At 44.3% G+C, this 18,643-nt stretch overlaps 1 protein-coding gene across 6 annotated transcripts in view; it reads left to right on the forward strand.

Annotated features, from left to right (window-relative positions):
* Positions 1 to 18,643, forward strand: part of HAGH (hydroxyacylglutathione hydrolase) — a 933,635-nt gene that overhangs the window by 468,431 nt on the left and 446,561 nt on the right. For all 6 annotated transcript variants that reach the window (XM_069647285.1, XM_069647283.1, XM_069647282.1 and 3 more), the window contains exons 4-5: positions 15,377 to 15,494; positions 17,812 to 17,920. In XM_069647285.1, the coding sequence (XP_069503386.1) occupies positions 15,377 to 15,494; positions 17,812 to 17,920 (227 nt within the window). The remainder of the gene's footprint in view (positions 1 to 15,376; positions 15,495 to 17,811; positions 17,921 to 18,643) is intronic.

Genomic DNA, 18,643 nt, shown 5'->3' on the forward strand with positions numbered 1-18,643 from the left:
GGTTTGGACATGGGGTCGGACGGGTGGGTACGAGTTGGGGTGGTGCGGTATGGGGGAGGAGGGGGTTTGGGGAATGTTTAAACATTGTTTTGTAAACCTGAATAAAAATTGAAGTTTAAAATAAAAAAAAAACAATACCTTTGCCTCTAAATGGGGTGGGCAGAGATTCTACACATCCTACTCTTCCCAGGCTAGAGGGTTGATGATACTAGTACATCAAACATTGCCCTTTCTTTCCCATAAGACACAAACAGACCCCGAAGGGCGATACATAATAATAACAGGGGAGCTGGCCAGGAAAAAGATTATTCTGGTGAATACATATGGTCCCAATATAGATGACCCGGGTTTCTACAATGGAATAGCAGAAACAGTGGCAAAGGAGGGCGAGTTCCATATCATATAAGGCGGGGACTTTAATACAGTGCTGGATGTGACAAGAGACAGAACGAGCTCGGCTCAACGGAAACTGTCCAGCGCAGCACAAATGGTGAGATAAATTATGGGACAATTGGGGGTGAGTGATGTATGGAGAAACGGACACCCTGGTGTCACTGAATACACATACTATTCCACTGTACACAATGCCATATCACGCATTTATCTGATATTCATATCTGGGGAATGGGCACCTATAATACAGGGCAGCAAGATCCACGCACTTTAACTTTATTACATTTGTACCGCGCACAATGGACCCGGAGGCATGATGGCACATTCAGACCAACAACACAAAACAATATAAAACATGAAACATAAAAAGAAAAGCCTGATACAATATCTAAGTGACAGCACAATCGCCAGAAATGCAGTGAGAGTCTGCACCGCAAAAATGTGGCGGTGACATGGGGGTGGGGGGGTCAGTTGACCATAAAATAGAGGTGTACTAGTTCAAAAGATAAACTTAAGAGTATCAGTTTACAGTTCGAGGATCTGCTGAGCCCACAACCCACTAGGACACAGTCACTTGTTTGTTGCGAGCACCAATCACTCAGATTTATCCTGCATAAGATCTTCAGGTCTGACATTCTGACAACTCCAGGCCCTGTTCTTTGTCTTAGCAATGCGAGCACCTTGTTTCACAATGCTTCTCTAGACTCTTTTCCATCCACCTTCTTAATGTTGGTGATCACAAAGTTCCTTTGTTCCATGACAAAGGTTTTAGTACACATGTTATCGATCTTGGGCATTTGTGACTTCCTCATGTGCCAGCTCCGAGAGGTCACCTGCTTACGTTTGGCGTTTGCCACTGTGTTTAGTTTATCAGGAATTTGACAGGGTTTAGGATCAAACAAGTGGCTGGCCTCCTGTGGTTGATCACCCACCAGACAGGGAGCAAGCATACCAGCCTTCACCTGCGAGGGGGGACTGTGTACAGTCTGTTTGGCACCCCTGGTGCACAGCATACTGGAATGGGGAAGTTTGAGAGGATTTTTCTATTCCTTTAGGTTCTATTTCATTAAGCTTCTGTGGGTGTAGCAATGGTGGGGTGAGCGTGTTTGGACATACAGACACTCTCATCTCTGAAAATCTTCAATGTTAGAACAAGCCGCAAGGTCACGCAGCATCTGTTCCTTGAAAAGTCACCGATATCTTGTGGTCGGCCAACCCCATATCAGTACTTATTGCTGACTTTTCCCCTATATGCTCCCCTTTTGGTATTTGTTGAGTTAACCCAAGCTGGACACCCAACGGGATGTGACCTTCTGCATTGCTCGCCCAGAGTGCACGGACAGTCATTAATCACCAGTGCAATTACGGAGCCAATACTTTAAATGCAGGTAGACGCAATGACTTGCAACCACACACACTTAGAAAATAATGAGCACTTATACGGCTATTTATTCAAAGCTTGGAAGCAACAAGTGATAACACAGAAATAAATCACAGAAGAAACAGGATTCAAAAGAAAATACATCACCGTGGGCGTAACTGAATCCCTCATCTCGCCAGAAGCGGCTGGAAGACCCCGATAACAGCCAGGCCGAGAGCACAACAGCCCACAGGTATGCCGGACGGAAGCGTCCCCCCTCCGACTGAGGTCCTGTCTGACCGTTAAGGGGTTCCGCATATATGCACTCCTCAAAAAGGGGTGGTAATTTCTCGAACCTTCTGGCAACGCACTTGCGCATTGATGGGCAGCCGTTGGTTGCCAGCTGGGTCAACCGACAGTAACCACAAGGAGCTAAGTGTTTCCCTCCTATAAAAACAAGCGCCACGGAAAACAGTCCCATAACTCATAACAAAACATAACAAAGCCAGCTTTCCCAGCAGAACGTCCTTGACTGCATACCAGGTTTGGAAAGCATGTTTTCTTCAGCATAGTAATCTAGGTCTCAGAAAAATGAGTACAGCTTTTCACTGCGGCATGAAGTAAATATCCATTATGGTTCTGAGTGCTCCCAGAATACACTGCGCATCAGCGCCATGTTTTAGCTCAAGCATAACAATTCCACCCCTGGATATTTATCTTCCATAGCCCAGTGGCAGAGGAGCCGGTCTCTGAAACCGACAAAATATTAAAACTAAGTTGGGAATGCATTGAATACAACAACAACAAGCTATTATGATAGCTAATATAATGCAAATACAAGCAAAAGCGTAACGCAGTGTACCCCCATTATCAAGAATCCATGAAAATAACCAATCCCACCAATTCCCAGTATGATCTTGGGACACTTGAGAAATGAGATCCCTCAAACCTCGAATATGACTTTCAATGGATCGTGAATGGTCACTTGGATTGAAACAACACATACCTTCAACTGCGTTACAACCTAAATTATGCTTTAGCAATAGATAATCAACAGCAGCCCTGTTTTGCAAAGTTGCTTTTCTAATAACTTTGCTATCAAGGAGTAACTCTTCTAATGATTGAGTCCTTTGACTACTAAACATGCTAATTTGATCAAAGATGTGTAACCCCCAGCAGCTTAACCCCAAACTCCCACTAATGAAAGGGTTAATGCTAGAATCTCAGCTTCTGATAGCAAATGCACATGTGAATCACAATCGGGGGATAGACCCACAGACTCAAAAGTTGACCTTTTGCCTCGAGATATCGCTGGGTGTAAAGGGAACAACATTAGTCCTAATCGAGTTAAGGCACATGGACCTCCGGAAATGTTAGCTGGAATATAAGTGTATGTGATGTTGCCACATGAAAAGAGCCATCCTGTTGGAAGTTTCACATTATTCAAATGACTGGCAGCTATCACTCTATGATTACAAGACATAGTGTTATTCACACTGGTACATGTGCGTGGAGCTCGCGAACAAAATTGTTGCTCGAACACAGTTTGATTTTGCTGTTTGGTTAAATTAAGCTGTTGGCATTTTTGCATTGCATGTCATAAGGTAACACACATCGCCTTGATTTATATTATAGGTTATAATACGTGTCAAATTTCTCCATTTGCGATCTGTTTCCTGGCAAAACCTGCTGTACTCATAGACGGAAAAGGATTGCCTGATATCGGAATCTTGAACCAAAGAATCATTGTGCGTGACGCCGAAAATAGGCTTTAGAACCGGAACTGGCGTTTTCACTGCTACTAAGCATGTAGTCAGTAAGGCTTCAGCATTGGGCACGTCAGTAAGGCAAAAGTGCGTAATGTTGATCACCTGTTGTGCCAGGTATATCCACATATTCTCCGTTTGGGTGATTATGGGAGAATGTTTTTGCCGTCCTGAAGATGCCTCTCGCATGACTGGCATCAATGTTGTTTTCACTTGCGCCTGACGTGTTTGCCGCATTTCACAAATCCATGTCTTCCTTCGGTCTGGCTGGCTTTTCGGCATCGGCATAAGGCTGCTTTTGGACATCATTACTCATCATCAGTTTCCCCTTGATCGCTGGCACAGATATGACATTTTTCATTGGTAGCAGCATGCCGTTTAACTCTCCCGAACGGAGTCCATTTAGTCCCACAATTACACCAGCCAGACACAGGATCTACAAGGCAAACCCAGAAAATAGATATCAGTGTTGTACATCACTCTCTCAGGTAACATTTGTCTGCGGGCACATATTGCCATTTCTTTCTACCAGGCTCCATTACTAAAACTACTTGGTCTTTGCCTGATGCAATGACATCTGCGAGCACTGGTGGGCCACTTGGCCTTTCCACCCACACCTTCGCACCCGGTACCATACTGTCTGAAGAGCCAAAACCACGATCCCCACGGGTAGTTAACACTGTAGGAGGCTCCCCCTTCTTAATCATGGACAACTTAACGAGGATAATAATCAGTTGGGCCACCCGATCGCCCTTGTGGATCGGTAACAATTGGTCCCCACTATTCATCAGGATGACTTTGATCTCGCCTCTAGCATTGCACTCACCACCTTCCTCTAATCAGCGTATGTTGGCTGGTACGGGGAAGGTGTCCCCATAGGCCCTTCTTCTTGTTCTTCCTCAGGAGGAGCAGAAGGTGAGGTGTCTCCCTGTGGCTTGGTTACTACCTGTTTCTTAACCTGTTCATAGCGCTCTTTGGCTGCAAGCCCTCTCTTTGTATAATTCATGCATTACCCTAGTTTCAATGCCATCAATTTCTTCTCGTGGCACACCATCTTTTAGCAAAGCCATAAACATGTCCTTTCTGGACACTCGGGAGTCTCTACTATCTTGCCACCTGCCTTCAGTTCTTCTCTCACTACGCCCCTCTCTCTCCCGTGGCTTGTCATCACTCTTGTCCCACTCCCCTAAATCTGCCAGTTGCCCAATGGCAACCACTACCTCATCAGTGGGTTTGCCCGTCATACCTACGAGCAAAGTCATAATTGCACTTTTGTATGCGGGTGGTGCAGTTCTGATCACCATGTTTCTAGTAGAAACTGAGAGCGGCACGGCCCCCATGTGTCCTGGAGCATCTATGTGAATTGCCTCTTTCATAGCATGCTCTCTGACCTTTTGAATTGCCTCTTTCAAAGTATACCACTTTGTTTCCTCACTAGGCCAATCTGTGGTAATGGGGTATTTACGGTTACATGCTTGGGCTGCTAGGTGCAACAAAGACACCTGTGAATCGTGACAATTCTCATCAGGGGGCGGCCTTGCCCTTAAGACCTCCTGTACATTGCTGTCAGTTGACAAGGGTAGAAAACGCGGTGAGTCTGTGGAATCTACCAACAACCCCGCAGCGCCCCCATCTAGCAACCTCACCATCCATGTCAATAAAGGTTCCCCTGATTTTTGCCTCAAACGGGTAATAATTTCCCCAACCTCCTGCTGGGTGTAATCCTCCAGTGTGGTTAAATCCACAACCCTGCCTGCAGGATCCTGCGGGTGGGGCCCGGCTCGCCATCTTCTAACTGGCTTAGCAACCACTATCTTCTGCTTAATTTCCATTTTGGGGTCTGACTCATTTGCTGAACTACTCTCTGGACTGGTTGAGTCAAAAATGTCACCATCCCAATTATCCGGATCCCAGTCCACACCGGCGGTAGTGATCACAGCTGCCACCTTTCTTTTGTTGACCCCTCCCCGTCTTTTCCTATACTTATACCGGGCTACTCTGACTGCTGCCCTCTCGGCCACAGCCTGGTATGTGTCAGCCTTATCTTTAAAAAGTTTAATTTGAATCTGCTGCATTAACGCAGTCTGCCTTTCTGCAGCCAGCTCTCTTTCCAATCGCAAAATCTCATTTTTCATTTCCAAATTCCTTTGATGTATTTTCCTATAGGCATGCAGGAGGACCCAACCCCGCCTACCCAGCACAGCGCATTCCCTTCCCCGTTCCACTGAAACTTGTTGTAAGCACAACATTACATCAGACGGATCAGCATCTCCCAATCCCTGATCCCATGTTTCACTTAGCCCCGCGCCGCATGCCCACACCTGGGCCAATTTATCATATGGGCTCTTAGTCCAGCCTCGAATGATAACATCAGAACATTCACTGCCAGCGGGAACGCTCTTTTTCCTGAACAAACTATTCATCATTGCAAAACTGTACAAAACCTCTTTATATCTATATTTTTTTTTCTTTCCACACTGCAGTCACTCACGCAGGCACGCACACACCAGCAAAGGAGAAAAAAACAGCTTAACACAGTTCAACACTCACTCCCAAATTACTTTCGCTTGCAATGTAAGCAAAGCCTATCTGCGTTCAAACAGATTCTTTAATATTTGGAACAATTCATCACAAATATCCTGTTTGTGACGCCAAAATGTATTGCTCGCCCAGAGTGCACGGACAGTCATTAATCACCAGTGCAATTACTGTGCCAATACTTTAAACGCAGGTAAACGCAATGACTTGCAACCACACACACTCTTAGAAAATAATGAGCACTTATACAGCTATTTATTCAAAGCTTGGAAGCAACAAGTGATAACACAGAAATAAATCACAGAAGAAACAGAGAATTCAAAAGAAAATACATCACTGTGGGTGTAACTGAATCCCTCATCTCACCAGAAGCGGCTGGAATGCCCCGATAACAGCCAGGCCGAGAGCACAACAGCCCACAGGTATGCCGGACGGAAGCGTCCCCCCTCCGACTGAGGCCCCGTCTGACCGTTAAGGGGTTCCGCATATATGCACTCCTCAAAAAGGGGTGGTAATTTCTCGAACCTTCTGGCAACGCACTTGCGCATTGATGGGCAGCCGTTGGTTGCCAGCTGGGTCAACCGACCGTAACCTCAAGGAGCAAAGTGCTTCCCTCCTCTAAAAACAAGCGCCACGGAAAACAGTCCCATAACTCATAACAAGACATAACAAAGCCAGCTTTCCCAGCAGAATGTCCTTGACTGCATACCAGGTTTGGAAAGCATGTTTTCTTCAGCATAGTAAATCTAGCTCTCAGCAAAATGAGTACAGCTTTTCACTGCGGCATGAAGTAAATATCCATTATGGCTCTGAGTGCTCCCAGAATACACTGCGCACCAGCGCCATGTTTTAGCTCAAGCATAACACCTTCAGAGTTATCAGATTCCTTATTCTTGGGAAAAATCCTGTTTCTCACTCCTTGAACGTCATGGGGGTTGGTTACCTTTAACTTGAAAGCTTAGGCGTGGGTGAGAGGGAGCAAACAAGTTTATAGTCAGTCTTAAATTCATTCTCAATATCCTTATTGATAAGCAAGTTTGGAAAATGAAAGTTGTTCTTGCTGGAGTTTCTGCCTCCTTTTGACACTTAGTGCTAAGACTTCCGATAACCTGTTGCCACTCCTATGAGTGGCAAAGGGTGGTGAGTAATTGGTGAGTTTGCGTGGTGAGTGTGGGAGGAGTTCCTCCCTGCTCATGGCGTTAGAATAGGTACTAGGTGGTCCCAACCCCGGGGTAGAAGCAGTTTCAGCTTCCATGGACGGGGCTGTGCCCTTGTCCTGCCTGATAAAGAATGCTACCTCGTGACTGGCATAAAGCTGGAAGAAAGTTACAATACGTCACTATATGCAAAGACCATGACAAAATTAGATGCCGGGAGCGAACTGGCGTATAGCCGCTTACATGCATACAAAGCCCGTAACCGGGTAGAGCACTGAGCACGTAGCTGAAGGTGCTCAAAAGGGCTCACTCCAATCCAGATCATGAGTCACCAGCCACTAAACGCCGTCAGGAGGTGAATTACGGCAAGGGACTGCGGGACTGGGTGGCTGGGGGGCTGGAGCTAGAGACTGGAAACTGCAGGGAAAAGTAGAAGGCTGCCGAAACGCTGCAAACGTTGCTGCCGTCCTCGTTGCCTCCTTGTCTTTGTTGAGTCGCTGCCGAGCGCTCTGCTCACCCGCCTCGGAGATTAGAGAAAGGAAACCTAAATGGGGCAAAGCTACGTCAGGCCGCACCGCCTAACACGGCCGCCTCTGACAAGGCTGCCTCAATCGAAAGCGATGGATTAATTTACACATGTGATCATTCACATGTGCACGCTGTCGGATCATTCACCAATAGAGATTAAACTATTAATGAGGGAAATACCGAGACCTTGCCCTGTGTGGAGAATGCCATTGATTATGCTAAAAGATACAGTGCAGGCCGACACGGTTTAAGAACAAATAAGAAATGCTTTGAGCAGAATATGGTTCGGTACCGCAATATGCCACGGTATGGGAGGCGTTTAAAGTTTGGCCAAGAGGCACACTGATCTCCACAACAACCGGTATTCTAAAAAAACCAAGACAAGATTTGGGCGATATTGAAAGGGATATACGCCACTTAGAAAACCAATATGGCAATACCAAAGATAGAAGTCTCCTGGGTGCAATCAAGGAGAACCTGACAAAATTATGTAATCTAGCGGACCAGGAAGTAAGATACATTGCTAAGCCCTGTCTGGCCCGCAGGTATGGGGAGGGAGAACGACCCGGGAAACTGTTAGCAGGCATGGTCAGGGGTGAACGGGGGGTACAGACCATCACTGGTCTTGTGGGGATAGCAGGTCAGCTGGTAACGTCTGTAGAGGCAATAAATGAGGAATTCTGAGACTACTATACAACGCTTTATCCCAATATGAGCACAAGCACACATGAAAAACCAGAACAATATTTATTGGCAAATCCCCTGCGGGCTTCTCGGCAGATGTGAGAGAGGAAATCGGAAGACCGATGGAGTTAAGAGAAAAAGAAGAATCTGTAGATGCTTTACCCTCGGGCAAGGCCCCAGCTGAGATGGACTAAGCATTGAAATATTTAAATCGTATAAGGGGACCCTTGCTCTGAAACTCCTTATAATATGGGAAGAGGCGCTCAAAAAAGGTCATCCCCCACCGTCAATGTGGGAAGCTGTCATCACAGTACTACCCAAACCCCGGGCGTCCACCAAGTGAGATGGCGTCGTACCGTCCACTATCCCTAATCAACACAGATACCAAAATTCTCGTGAAAACACTAGCGAATAGGCTCCTCCCGAAAATGCAACAGCTGATCCAGCCAGACCAATCGGGATTCATCCCCACACGATCCACGGGATTGAACCTTAGACGATTATTTGGAATCATGTCACAGATCAATCCAGAGGCCAGGGTGGTAGCGGTGTCACTGGATGCGGAGAAAGCCTTTGATTCAGTTTCCTGGATTTTCCTGTTTTGAGGTACTAAAACAGTGTAACATGGGGGATAACTTCATCAGATATGTGCGATTGTTATACACAAACCCAACAGCTAGAGTCTGCACGAATGGGACATTATCACAGCCGTTTGCATTGGGCGGCGGTACTAGACAGGGCTGCCCCTTTTCGCCCTTATTATTTACACTCGGAATAGAACCCCTTGCCAGCAGAATACGCGCACAGCATTCACACAGAGGAATTCATATAGAGGGCGCCCCCCAGATAATATCCCTATAGCAGACGATACACTGCTATACCTACGCAACCCAGAGGAAAACCTCAAACCAGTTATGGCAGAAGTGGCCGAATTCACGACGCATTCAGGATATAAAATAAACAATACAAAGTCTGAACTATTCCCTCTGACCAAGAGCACAACTGCACCCACCAACCTGCTAGGATTCAGATGGGCCCCAATTAGAATGAAATACCTCGGGGTTCAGGTATCTTGCAAACAGACGCTATACGAAGACAAAGTGCTCAATTCTTTCAGCACGATTCCGATGTGGCTAGGCCCGCAGATTTTTCACCAGACTTGGATCTGTGATGGCAATACAATTGGGTAATGGAGTCCCGAGAATAAGCTGGGAGGCGCTGTCGGAACCTTATGAAAGGGGGGGACTGGCTGCCCCATACTTTGTGCTATATTATGCGGTGGCACAGGCACAATATGTGGGATATTGGTACTCACAAAATACAGCTCCAGCTCACATAGCACTGGAACGTTATGGGGAAGCCCCTACAGATTTGAAAGCTGTCATTCTTGAAGGGAAATATGTAGATTCATGTCCATTTGATCCAGTGAAGACAACGGTAAACGTATGGAGGAGGATACATAAGAGATTGAACGGAGATCTACAATACAATAGCAAAATAATGCTATGAATTGCCCTGGGCTACCACTGACATATGATTTAGATATACAAAAAGCCTGGGACCCTGAGAGAATAATGAGAGTGGGGGACTTGTTTCTGGGAGGGTCCTTCGTAACTCAGGAAGAATCCAGGGAGAAATTAGGGAAAGCCCAGTCAAATTGTTGTAATATTTCCACGTACGGGCTGCAGTGCGTCGCAAATGGCCATCATTTCCAAAAGAACCTGCGCGCTGCACACAAACAGAAATGGTAATAAAAGAGATGCCCAGAAGATTGGTTTCTGTGCTGTATGCGTCAATCCAGACAGGTCATCTGCAACAAAATAAGGCGAAATTCAAATGGGAAAGAGACTTAGAAATACCTATCGACGAAACTAAGTTGCAAAAATACTGCCTGCTGACCAAAGAGGTATCCCTCAATGTCCGACTGAGGTTGATACAGTTTAAAATACTAAACCAATTGCACTATACACCAGCGAAAATAGCGTAAGTTTATTATGGCACGAAGAAGGAATGTATTAAGTGTGGGTACGAATGGGCAGGCTCAATACATATGTACTAGAAATGTCCAAAGGTCATACAATTTTGGCACGAGATATCAGGGGCATTGCACACTATGACTGGGATTCCCCTGCTACTCACACCATTGAAGTACTTGTTGAGAGACCTAGGTTAAATGTCTATTAGGATACAAAAGCTGTTTAATATGGGCTGTATACTGGCGAAAAAATGTATAATGTTGAAGTGGAAGTCCAGGAGAGCACCAACTGCCCAAGAGTGGTACCAACTGCCCAAGAGTGGTTAAGGGAAATGACATTTGTAAACTAACTAGAGGAGGGATACATCTGGTCGATTGGCGAGACAAATAGACCAAAAGACATTTGGAGCCTGTTCAAGACATACTTGGACAACCAAAGACAGGATAAAGTCTGAAAATGTAATATGTAGGGGGAAAACTGTTGATGTGGAAAAGCTGTACATTGATGATGATGATTTGTTGTAATTATGTGAACCTTGTGTCTGTTGGAACATGCTAACCTGCAACCTAAAAAAAGTTTTTAAAAAAGAAAAGGCAACCGGAACACAAAACGAAGATGTGGTATACCAAGAGAAGAGTGGACGGTCTTCAGTCTGAGATCTTCAAATCCTTCAAGGAAGTTGGAATTAGCAGTCATCGTCAGAGATTTTTAAGCCGCCATTAGTTCGACCAGGAGGTGGCCAAAAGGAAAAAGGAGCTCAAAAAGCTTAACAGACTCTGCCAAAAAGAAAACACAGGATATCGCAGGAAAACTCAAGACGATTAAGACAACAGTTTAAAAACTAGTTAAAGGGTCACAAGTGGGTAAGGCACCAGCAGGATGCAGAAAAAATATTAAAGATGGTGGCTGCCAAAAAGACAGCTGAAATGTGGAGGGTGTTTAATAACATAAGTGCACCTCAGGCATACTTGGTTGCAAACACAGTAACAGCTGAAGTGTGGGTGGAGCACTTCAGTTTACTTTTCTTGAAAAGCGCTGTCGCAATAAATAAATAAGGAAGAGGACTGCACTTTAAAAGATTGGACCTTCCTCACCAAAAAATGTGATATCATGACCTTGATCCAGAGGTCAAGTAACTCTAGGGTGGCAGGACCAGACCGCATCATGAACCTTATGTTGAAAAGGGAGCCAGAGAAATGGGCCAGCCTGATGTACGATCTATTTGCAACAATCAAGAGGACAATGAGAATCCCAGAGTTATGGACTGGGTCTGCCATAGTTCCTATATTCAAGAAGGGCGATATGTCTAATCCTAACAACTACAGGCCGATCTCTTTACTAGACGTAATTGGTAAGATCTTCGGAGCCATTTTACAAAGGTCACTTGCGATCTGGAGCAAGAAATCTGACCATCAGGACCAATGGCAGGCCGGGTTCGTGAAGGTTACCGGAACTTCATTAAATCTATTTTTGATCAACGTTCTAAAATCCATAGCCAAGAAGAACAACTCAGTAATCTACCTTGCTTCAATTGACCTAGCCCAGGCATTTGATATCATCGACAGACAAAAGCTTTGGTCAAAATTAAAGGCCTGGGGTTGCCCGCATGACTTCTGAGATGCCTTGAAGACGCTCTACACGGATACAACCTTGCGTTTGAGATTGGATAACAACGGAAATCTGTCTGACCCCATCCATACCTCTAATGGGTTGAAGCAAGGGTGTACCTTAGCTCCGGCAATGTTTAATATATTTATAGCGGAATTTGAGAGTGCCTTTAGAGGTATACGAAGCTTCCCTCCACGCATAGCAGGAGTGCCGGGGAGCCGTCTTATATAGAAGGGACGACCTGATCCTTTTGGAGCAGACGCAGGTGGGTCTGCGAAGGCAATTGGATGCTTTGGCTAACTATGTGGAGTCCAGTGGACTGATAATTAACGTGCAAAAATCCAGAATCTTGACATTAGGCAGCAAACGATGGAATAAAAAGGGTAATAAGAGATCATGGTACCTAAAAAGAAAGACGATCCTGGAAGGAACGTCTCTCACATATCCGGGTATGTGCTTAAATGATAGCGCAGCTGATGCTCAAAGAGAAGCAACACTCCAGAGTAAGACCAGGAATCTGGCAGCTCAAGCATGCCTTATTCAAGCGAGGCACTGCAAATTCTCCCTGACTCCTGTAATTGAGTTCTATTGAATGAAAGTCGCACCAATTTTGACTTGCGGTGCGGAGGCCTCATTTACCTTGTCGGCAACCGTCTGGCCAAAACTGGAAGGCATATTCTGGAGAAGAGTATTATCCTTATCAAAATGTATGCCCATTCAGGCCATAAGGAAAAAGCTGGCCTCACCTCTTTATACACCTTTACGGTGTGGAAAGCATTGTCGTTTTATTGCAAATGCCAATTAGATAACAACGAAGGAGGCTTTAAAGTTCTAAAAACGCATTGCAAAATAAAACCTAACATGTGTTGGCAGCTTGGTAAATAACCTGTATAGCGATCCTAAAAAGGTTGAATGCATCTGAAGATAACTTGCCGACTAACCCAGCACAGGTAAAAATGAAATTATTCGACCTGGAATGGATCGAGCCAGTGGAGAGCAGGAGCAACCCGAAACTATATGGGAAACATATCACGGAATTGAGAGCTATGGGTACTCTGCCTAGATACTTATCGAAATTTCCAATTAGTCACATGCAGAGTCAGTTCATGCGTTTCCGTTTTTAATTTGATGCCAACAAGGGAAGTAACAGAAGTGAGAAAAGTGAAAGCATTGCGAAACTACAACTGCAGACTCTGTAAAACCGGGCAGGTGTCATTGTACCATCTAACTTTGATTTGTCCTAATTTGAGAGACATAAGATCCAAGTGGATGGGAAGGTTTTTCCTCTCGCCGTCTACTATTTTGGCTGAAGACTGGTGGAGCATTCCGCTCCAAGGAGATCGGGCCTCCTCCCCCAACATTGGCTCTACTAGCCTTTTTGAAAGAAGTATTCATAAAAATTGAGGAGAAGACAGAAAAATAAGTTATGATTGCAAGACCAACCTACTGGGGACAAGGTGTTATCGATTGGGGAATATGAAGAAGACCTGACACAGGGCTATTTACCCGTGCTAAGGTGTTTTCTTTTTATATTCCTATTATTCTTTTTAAGACACCAATGCTGATACACTGTTTAATTCTCTTAACTTTTGTTTGTTGTAACACAGCAAAAAAGTTTGACTTTGAAACCATATGCCAATGTAAAAAAAACAATTGGACACCCACAGGCTGCCCCCCCTACTCGCCGTCGTCCTATCTTCACTTATTATGTTAATAGTTTTGACTTATGGGCAGCACTTACTCTATCACCTAATATACAACACTCAAAAGAGTATGTATCTGCTTTCCGAATGTCCGGGCTTGTGCAAGCGCCCAATTGTGTCTGTACAGTGACTGAGACTTTCCTTTAGTATCTGGCTGATGGTATTGCAGGCTTTTGGTCTTGGAAGAGAAAAATCAGGACCAGCATTGATTCATTAGAGGGAGTGGTAATATTCATGGGAGGCTAAGAGGAGTTCGATGTTGGCAGGGGAGACCGAGATATGTTGCTCTTCTTCCATCTCCCCGTCACCTCTGCATTGCCAAACAACCTCCAGATCTGTTGCAGTTGTAGCAGGGCAAGTGTACTTTTATTTATTGTTAATACGCATGGCACCAGCCTGCATGTCCATAATGCATGTGGTGGCCCAAAAGGAAGAGGAGTTGGACTGAATAAGGATAAGGAAGGGTGAAATAAAAAAGGTAATTTGTAGTTCTTGGAGCATTCCAACCTGGGGGAAAAGGTAAAGGGAAGAGCCAAGGTAAGCAACATAAGTGTTCTGATTATAGGCAGTGCAGGACCAAATAAGTGCACCAGTTGTCCACTGAAGGTAGCCAATGAGGAAATAAGTGCAGGTAGCTTCAGAGACAAAGGAGCAAAACCTGATGGACGGGTGCGAGGTAGGGGTCCTATTCTGCTGCTCTTCAGGACCAAGCACCACAGAATAAACCCTGTAAACTGCCGGGGAGGCCATTTTGAAAAGGTGAATTGTACATGTTTCTGAAGTTACAGTGACTTTCTTCCAATTTGATGTTCTTGGTAAGTTGTTCCATGGAGTGGAGCCACCTGAGCTGATCGACTGCAGACCAAGTTTTTTTCTCTCTACCAAGGCAATGTTGTGGACCTAAGTTCTTGCCCGGGGTTATATTGTTTGGTGAATCTTCTGATGCAGATAAGACCAAATGTGGTCTCAGAGTCAAACCCAAGCACCAGGCGGGGAGCCTTATTCTGAATTTGGTTGTCAGGTGTGAACAAGGGGTTGGAGGGTGGGCTGAAATACAGACTATTAGAATAGTCTAAGCTGGCCAGCACTAACATTCTGTTGACTTCCATCTTGTGTTCCATTTTAAGGTAAGACCAGATGCATCTGAGCATTTTGAGGTGGTAGTGACTGGATTTGAATACCTCTTTGATCTGTCTGTTTCTGTTGGAGGATAACTTTGTGGTGGAAGAAAGCCCCCTGTTTCTGACTTTCATTAACAGAGGTGGGAATTGGGCCAATGGAAGTAGGCCAGTTGAAGTGATGGGGGCGCGGGGGCTTTGGGTCTGTTGAAAATAACTTCTGTTTTGGCAGCATTCAAGAGAGGATGGAAGAAGTTCTCCACAAAACCCAAATTAGCCAGCGGCTAACCAACCGAAACTGGTGACTCCCTTTTCCAACTCTTTAGAGTTGAGCGTAGCATTGTCTCGGCAAACAAATCAAGCTGCACTTTGCTTTTAATGTTCTGGAGTGCCATTGAATACTTGGAATTCTCAGACGGAAAACTGGGTCCTCAGTTTATGTCCAAAAACATGATCAAAATGTAGAGTGATATGGCTGTCTAACTTGGATGTAATATGAAACTGTTTTATTGTGGCCTGCTAAATATTACATTATGTCTTTACAGGGACCACGCTGGGGGGAACGAGAAGCTTGTAAAGCTGGTATCTGGGTTAAAAGTATATGGGGGAGACAGCAGAGTCGGGGCCCTGACACAGAAGGTTTCACACCTCACCACATTCCAGGTAAAGAAGAAACCCCCATGTCTGCTTTTCAAATTGTCTGTATAATGCCTGTATTGACTGCTGGTAATGGTGCATGTTGTTGGGCTATGTTTTTCTAACGTTACAACACTTGTTATGATAAAGTAAACCTTATTTTGTAATTTAGCAGTTGCCGAGTGTTTACTGTGGACCCCGAAATACAGGACTTCCTCTTAGCATTAAAAGTGCACAAAGCAGATGTTAATTTAGAAGTAAACAAATGGTAACAAAAACAGAAAGTCGAACATTAAAAACTACTTTTAAAATACCTAGCCATTAGGATTTATAACACCAAACAAGAAAATAGAAAACTCGAAGTACCACTCTTTAAAAGTGTTGGAGATGTAGTGAAGAAATAGTACAGCGTTTGTGTTTGATTCAGACTGCAATCGTTCTTTCACAGCATAATACTGAAAAGGTTCTTCCAAAGAGTATTTGGACACTATCTGACTTCCATTCTCTCTTTACTGTTGACCCATCTGATCATTCTGTTTTTCACAAATAAATGTTCTTCATTAAACAGTGTCCGGGTTCCTTGCATATAAAAAGGGGTTATAACATTTTATTTTCTATTCCCTCTTACCCACGGTCACAAAGGCAATGATTTACATATTGCAAAAGTGAACTTAAGTGGAATCTCTCTTGATTTTCCTATTTTCTTGTTAGCTCTCTTTGCATCCTGCCCCATGCATATAACCACCTTTTTAAGTATGTCACAGGAGCTTGCTTCTCACTGTGATTTGTGAAGAAATGTTCCCCTTTCATTTTCTGACACCAGTCGCTTTCCTAAATAGTTGAACACTGGAGACTGTCACCGTTATTTGGAAGAGAAAATCAACAAAAGCTTTATTTTAAGATTAGAGACAACAGAATAAAACCAGTATTTAACTTTGTCTAATCTGCAGTGGGAATGTGATATCTCCTTAATTATCGAAAATACTTATGGGCATATTGTGCCCTGAAGGTAGAACATCAGTTAAAGGATAATAACCACGATAAACAGCCCTGGCAATTGACAGTGTTGGTTTTTCTGCAGTTGTGTAGTATTGCCAAAAAAAACACCTTGAGTTCAGCTGAAATTGATATTCTCTCTGAAAGGTACAGTGAGTTACAACAGGTTTGTAGACTTTTTTGCGTGAGAACCATCCCAAAGAAAAAGTTATTTGTCTATGTACGTTCTCTGTGGAGGGGCTCCTATGTTCTTGTAAATTTGCAATGTTTGGGGTATCACCCCAAGTTAAAAGGGTAATCCTGATGTGGAACCTTTGCTCACTGTGCTCTGAGAGGCACAGCTTCACCTCACAAAGGAGACCCAACAAGGCTGAAACACATGTCTTGGGAGCTTCTTGGCACACTTATTCAGAAGAGAATTGCCTAACATTTCGATGCTGGGCTGTCCTTTTGGGCAGGCCCAGGCTGATCTACAAAAAGATATTTCTCCTCTGTGAAAGGTACAGTGAGCTAAAACTTGGGAACCATTCCAAAAAATGGATGACTTGGCACGGCTCGTTCTCAGAGCAGTGGCTTCCTCATTTTTGTAAATTTAACTACGCTACTGTTCTTTAGATTGTGATGTTATTTACTTGTTTTCAGATGCTCTCTTCGTTAATACCATAAATGAAATATAAAACAACACCTGGAGTGGTCTTCTTTTTGGAATTCCCTCAGAGTTTTACTCATATTAGAGAAGAAGTTGATGTATTTGTCCACATATGTTGCATCTTATTGAAAGACTGCCCAGATGTAAACACTTAAATCTGTATCTATACAATAAATGGACAAGCTGGTATTCAAATCTGCTTTTGTGCTGTACCATGCAATAACCAAGGTACCGTGCAGACCATCCAGCATGTTGCAATTCCTTGCTCACAACAAAAAAGTGCAAATTTGTCATCTTTCAATGTGCTGCAGTTTTTTTAAACACTGCTACACAGGTGCTAAATGTAGTATTTTACCCATCTGCCACTTATTATAATTAGTCTGATCAACAAATATGTGTCAATTTGTGATATGCTGTCGCAACAGCATCAGTGGGCATAAGCCTTAGACAGGTTCTCCTTGGGAGAGTGTTTTCAATCTAGAAGCGCAGGGACATTAGAAATGAAATTCAATATGTTAGTAGCCTGTATACTTATTTTAATTAATTCCACAAAATGTACATAGTTCTGCTGTAATATTTCCTATTTGCTGTGGGGTCCGACTGTGGTTAAAGAAACTGGAGGGTAAGGGTGCTGGGGGATGTACCAAATGAATGACAACTCCTTGAAACACCTTAAAATGTGCTCTGATTTATTTGCAGGTGGGCTCTCTGAATGTAAAATGCCTGTTTACACCATGTCACACATCTGGGCACATTTGTTATTTGGTGTCTAAACCAGCGAGTTCGGAGCCACCAGCTGTTTTCACAGGTAAGGGGAGAAGCCCTGATTGATAAAGTCTGACACAAATCCATATAATAGACACAGTCCAGAAGCCAAAAGGGATCAATGTCAGACGGACACAAAAATCTTGGGTTTAAACTTTTTATTTGGTACACCTGTTGGCCAGCTAGTTAAAGTATAATGTAACAGCAGAAATCCCTCGACTTGGCGTTCAAACCATAAAATATCCAGGTGTCTTAATCCTAAAACTGGGCTGCCCTCCAGGATGCAGCGATTATTAATTCATTTAGTCTTGGGAGATTCAGTGTCCCAGCACTTCTTTCTTGGTCCTTGCTGATGCAGGTTTTCTGCTGCTCCTCCAGGGTGGCCCCTTCGCTTAAGTCTCAGGGCCTCATGTGCTTTCATGTTAGACCTGGGCAACAGTAGGGCTGGATATGCCAAGCTGAACCTCAAGTCTTTCACAAAGAGACTTGCCACCAGAGACTTTCTACAAGCTGGGTCTGGCTAAGTTCTCCACCGCCCTGCCACAGCGTCCAGTTGCTAGTCCCCAATTCCCATCCCTAGACTACCTTCTCGAAGTTGCAACTATCTTTGTCCCTAAAGGGGTCTGACCTCCTCCTAGTCCTCTTCTCTCCACTATACTCCTCATTCACCATCTTATGTTCCTTCTTGACGCTCTGTCACGCGCTCACCCTTCAACCAGCTCTTGTCAGGTTGATGACGTTTCTGCTTTTTCTCCTCAACACCTCC

Source organism: Ambystoma mexicanum, chromosome 2q (assembly GCF_040938575.1).
Source record: "Ambystoma mexicanum isolate Mex_15411 chromosome 2q, UKY_AmexF1_1, whole genome shotgun sequence".
In the NCBI taxonomy this organism is placed as follows: Eukaryota; Metazoa; Chordata; class Amphibia; order Caudata; family Ambystomatidae; genus Ambystoma; species Ambystoma mexicanum.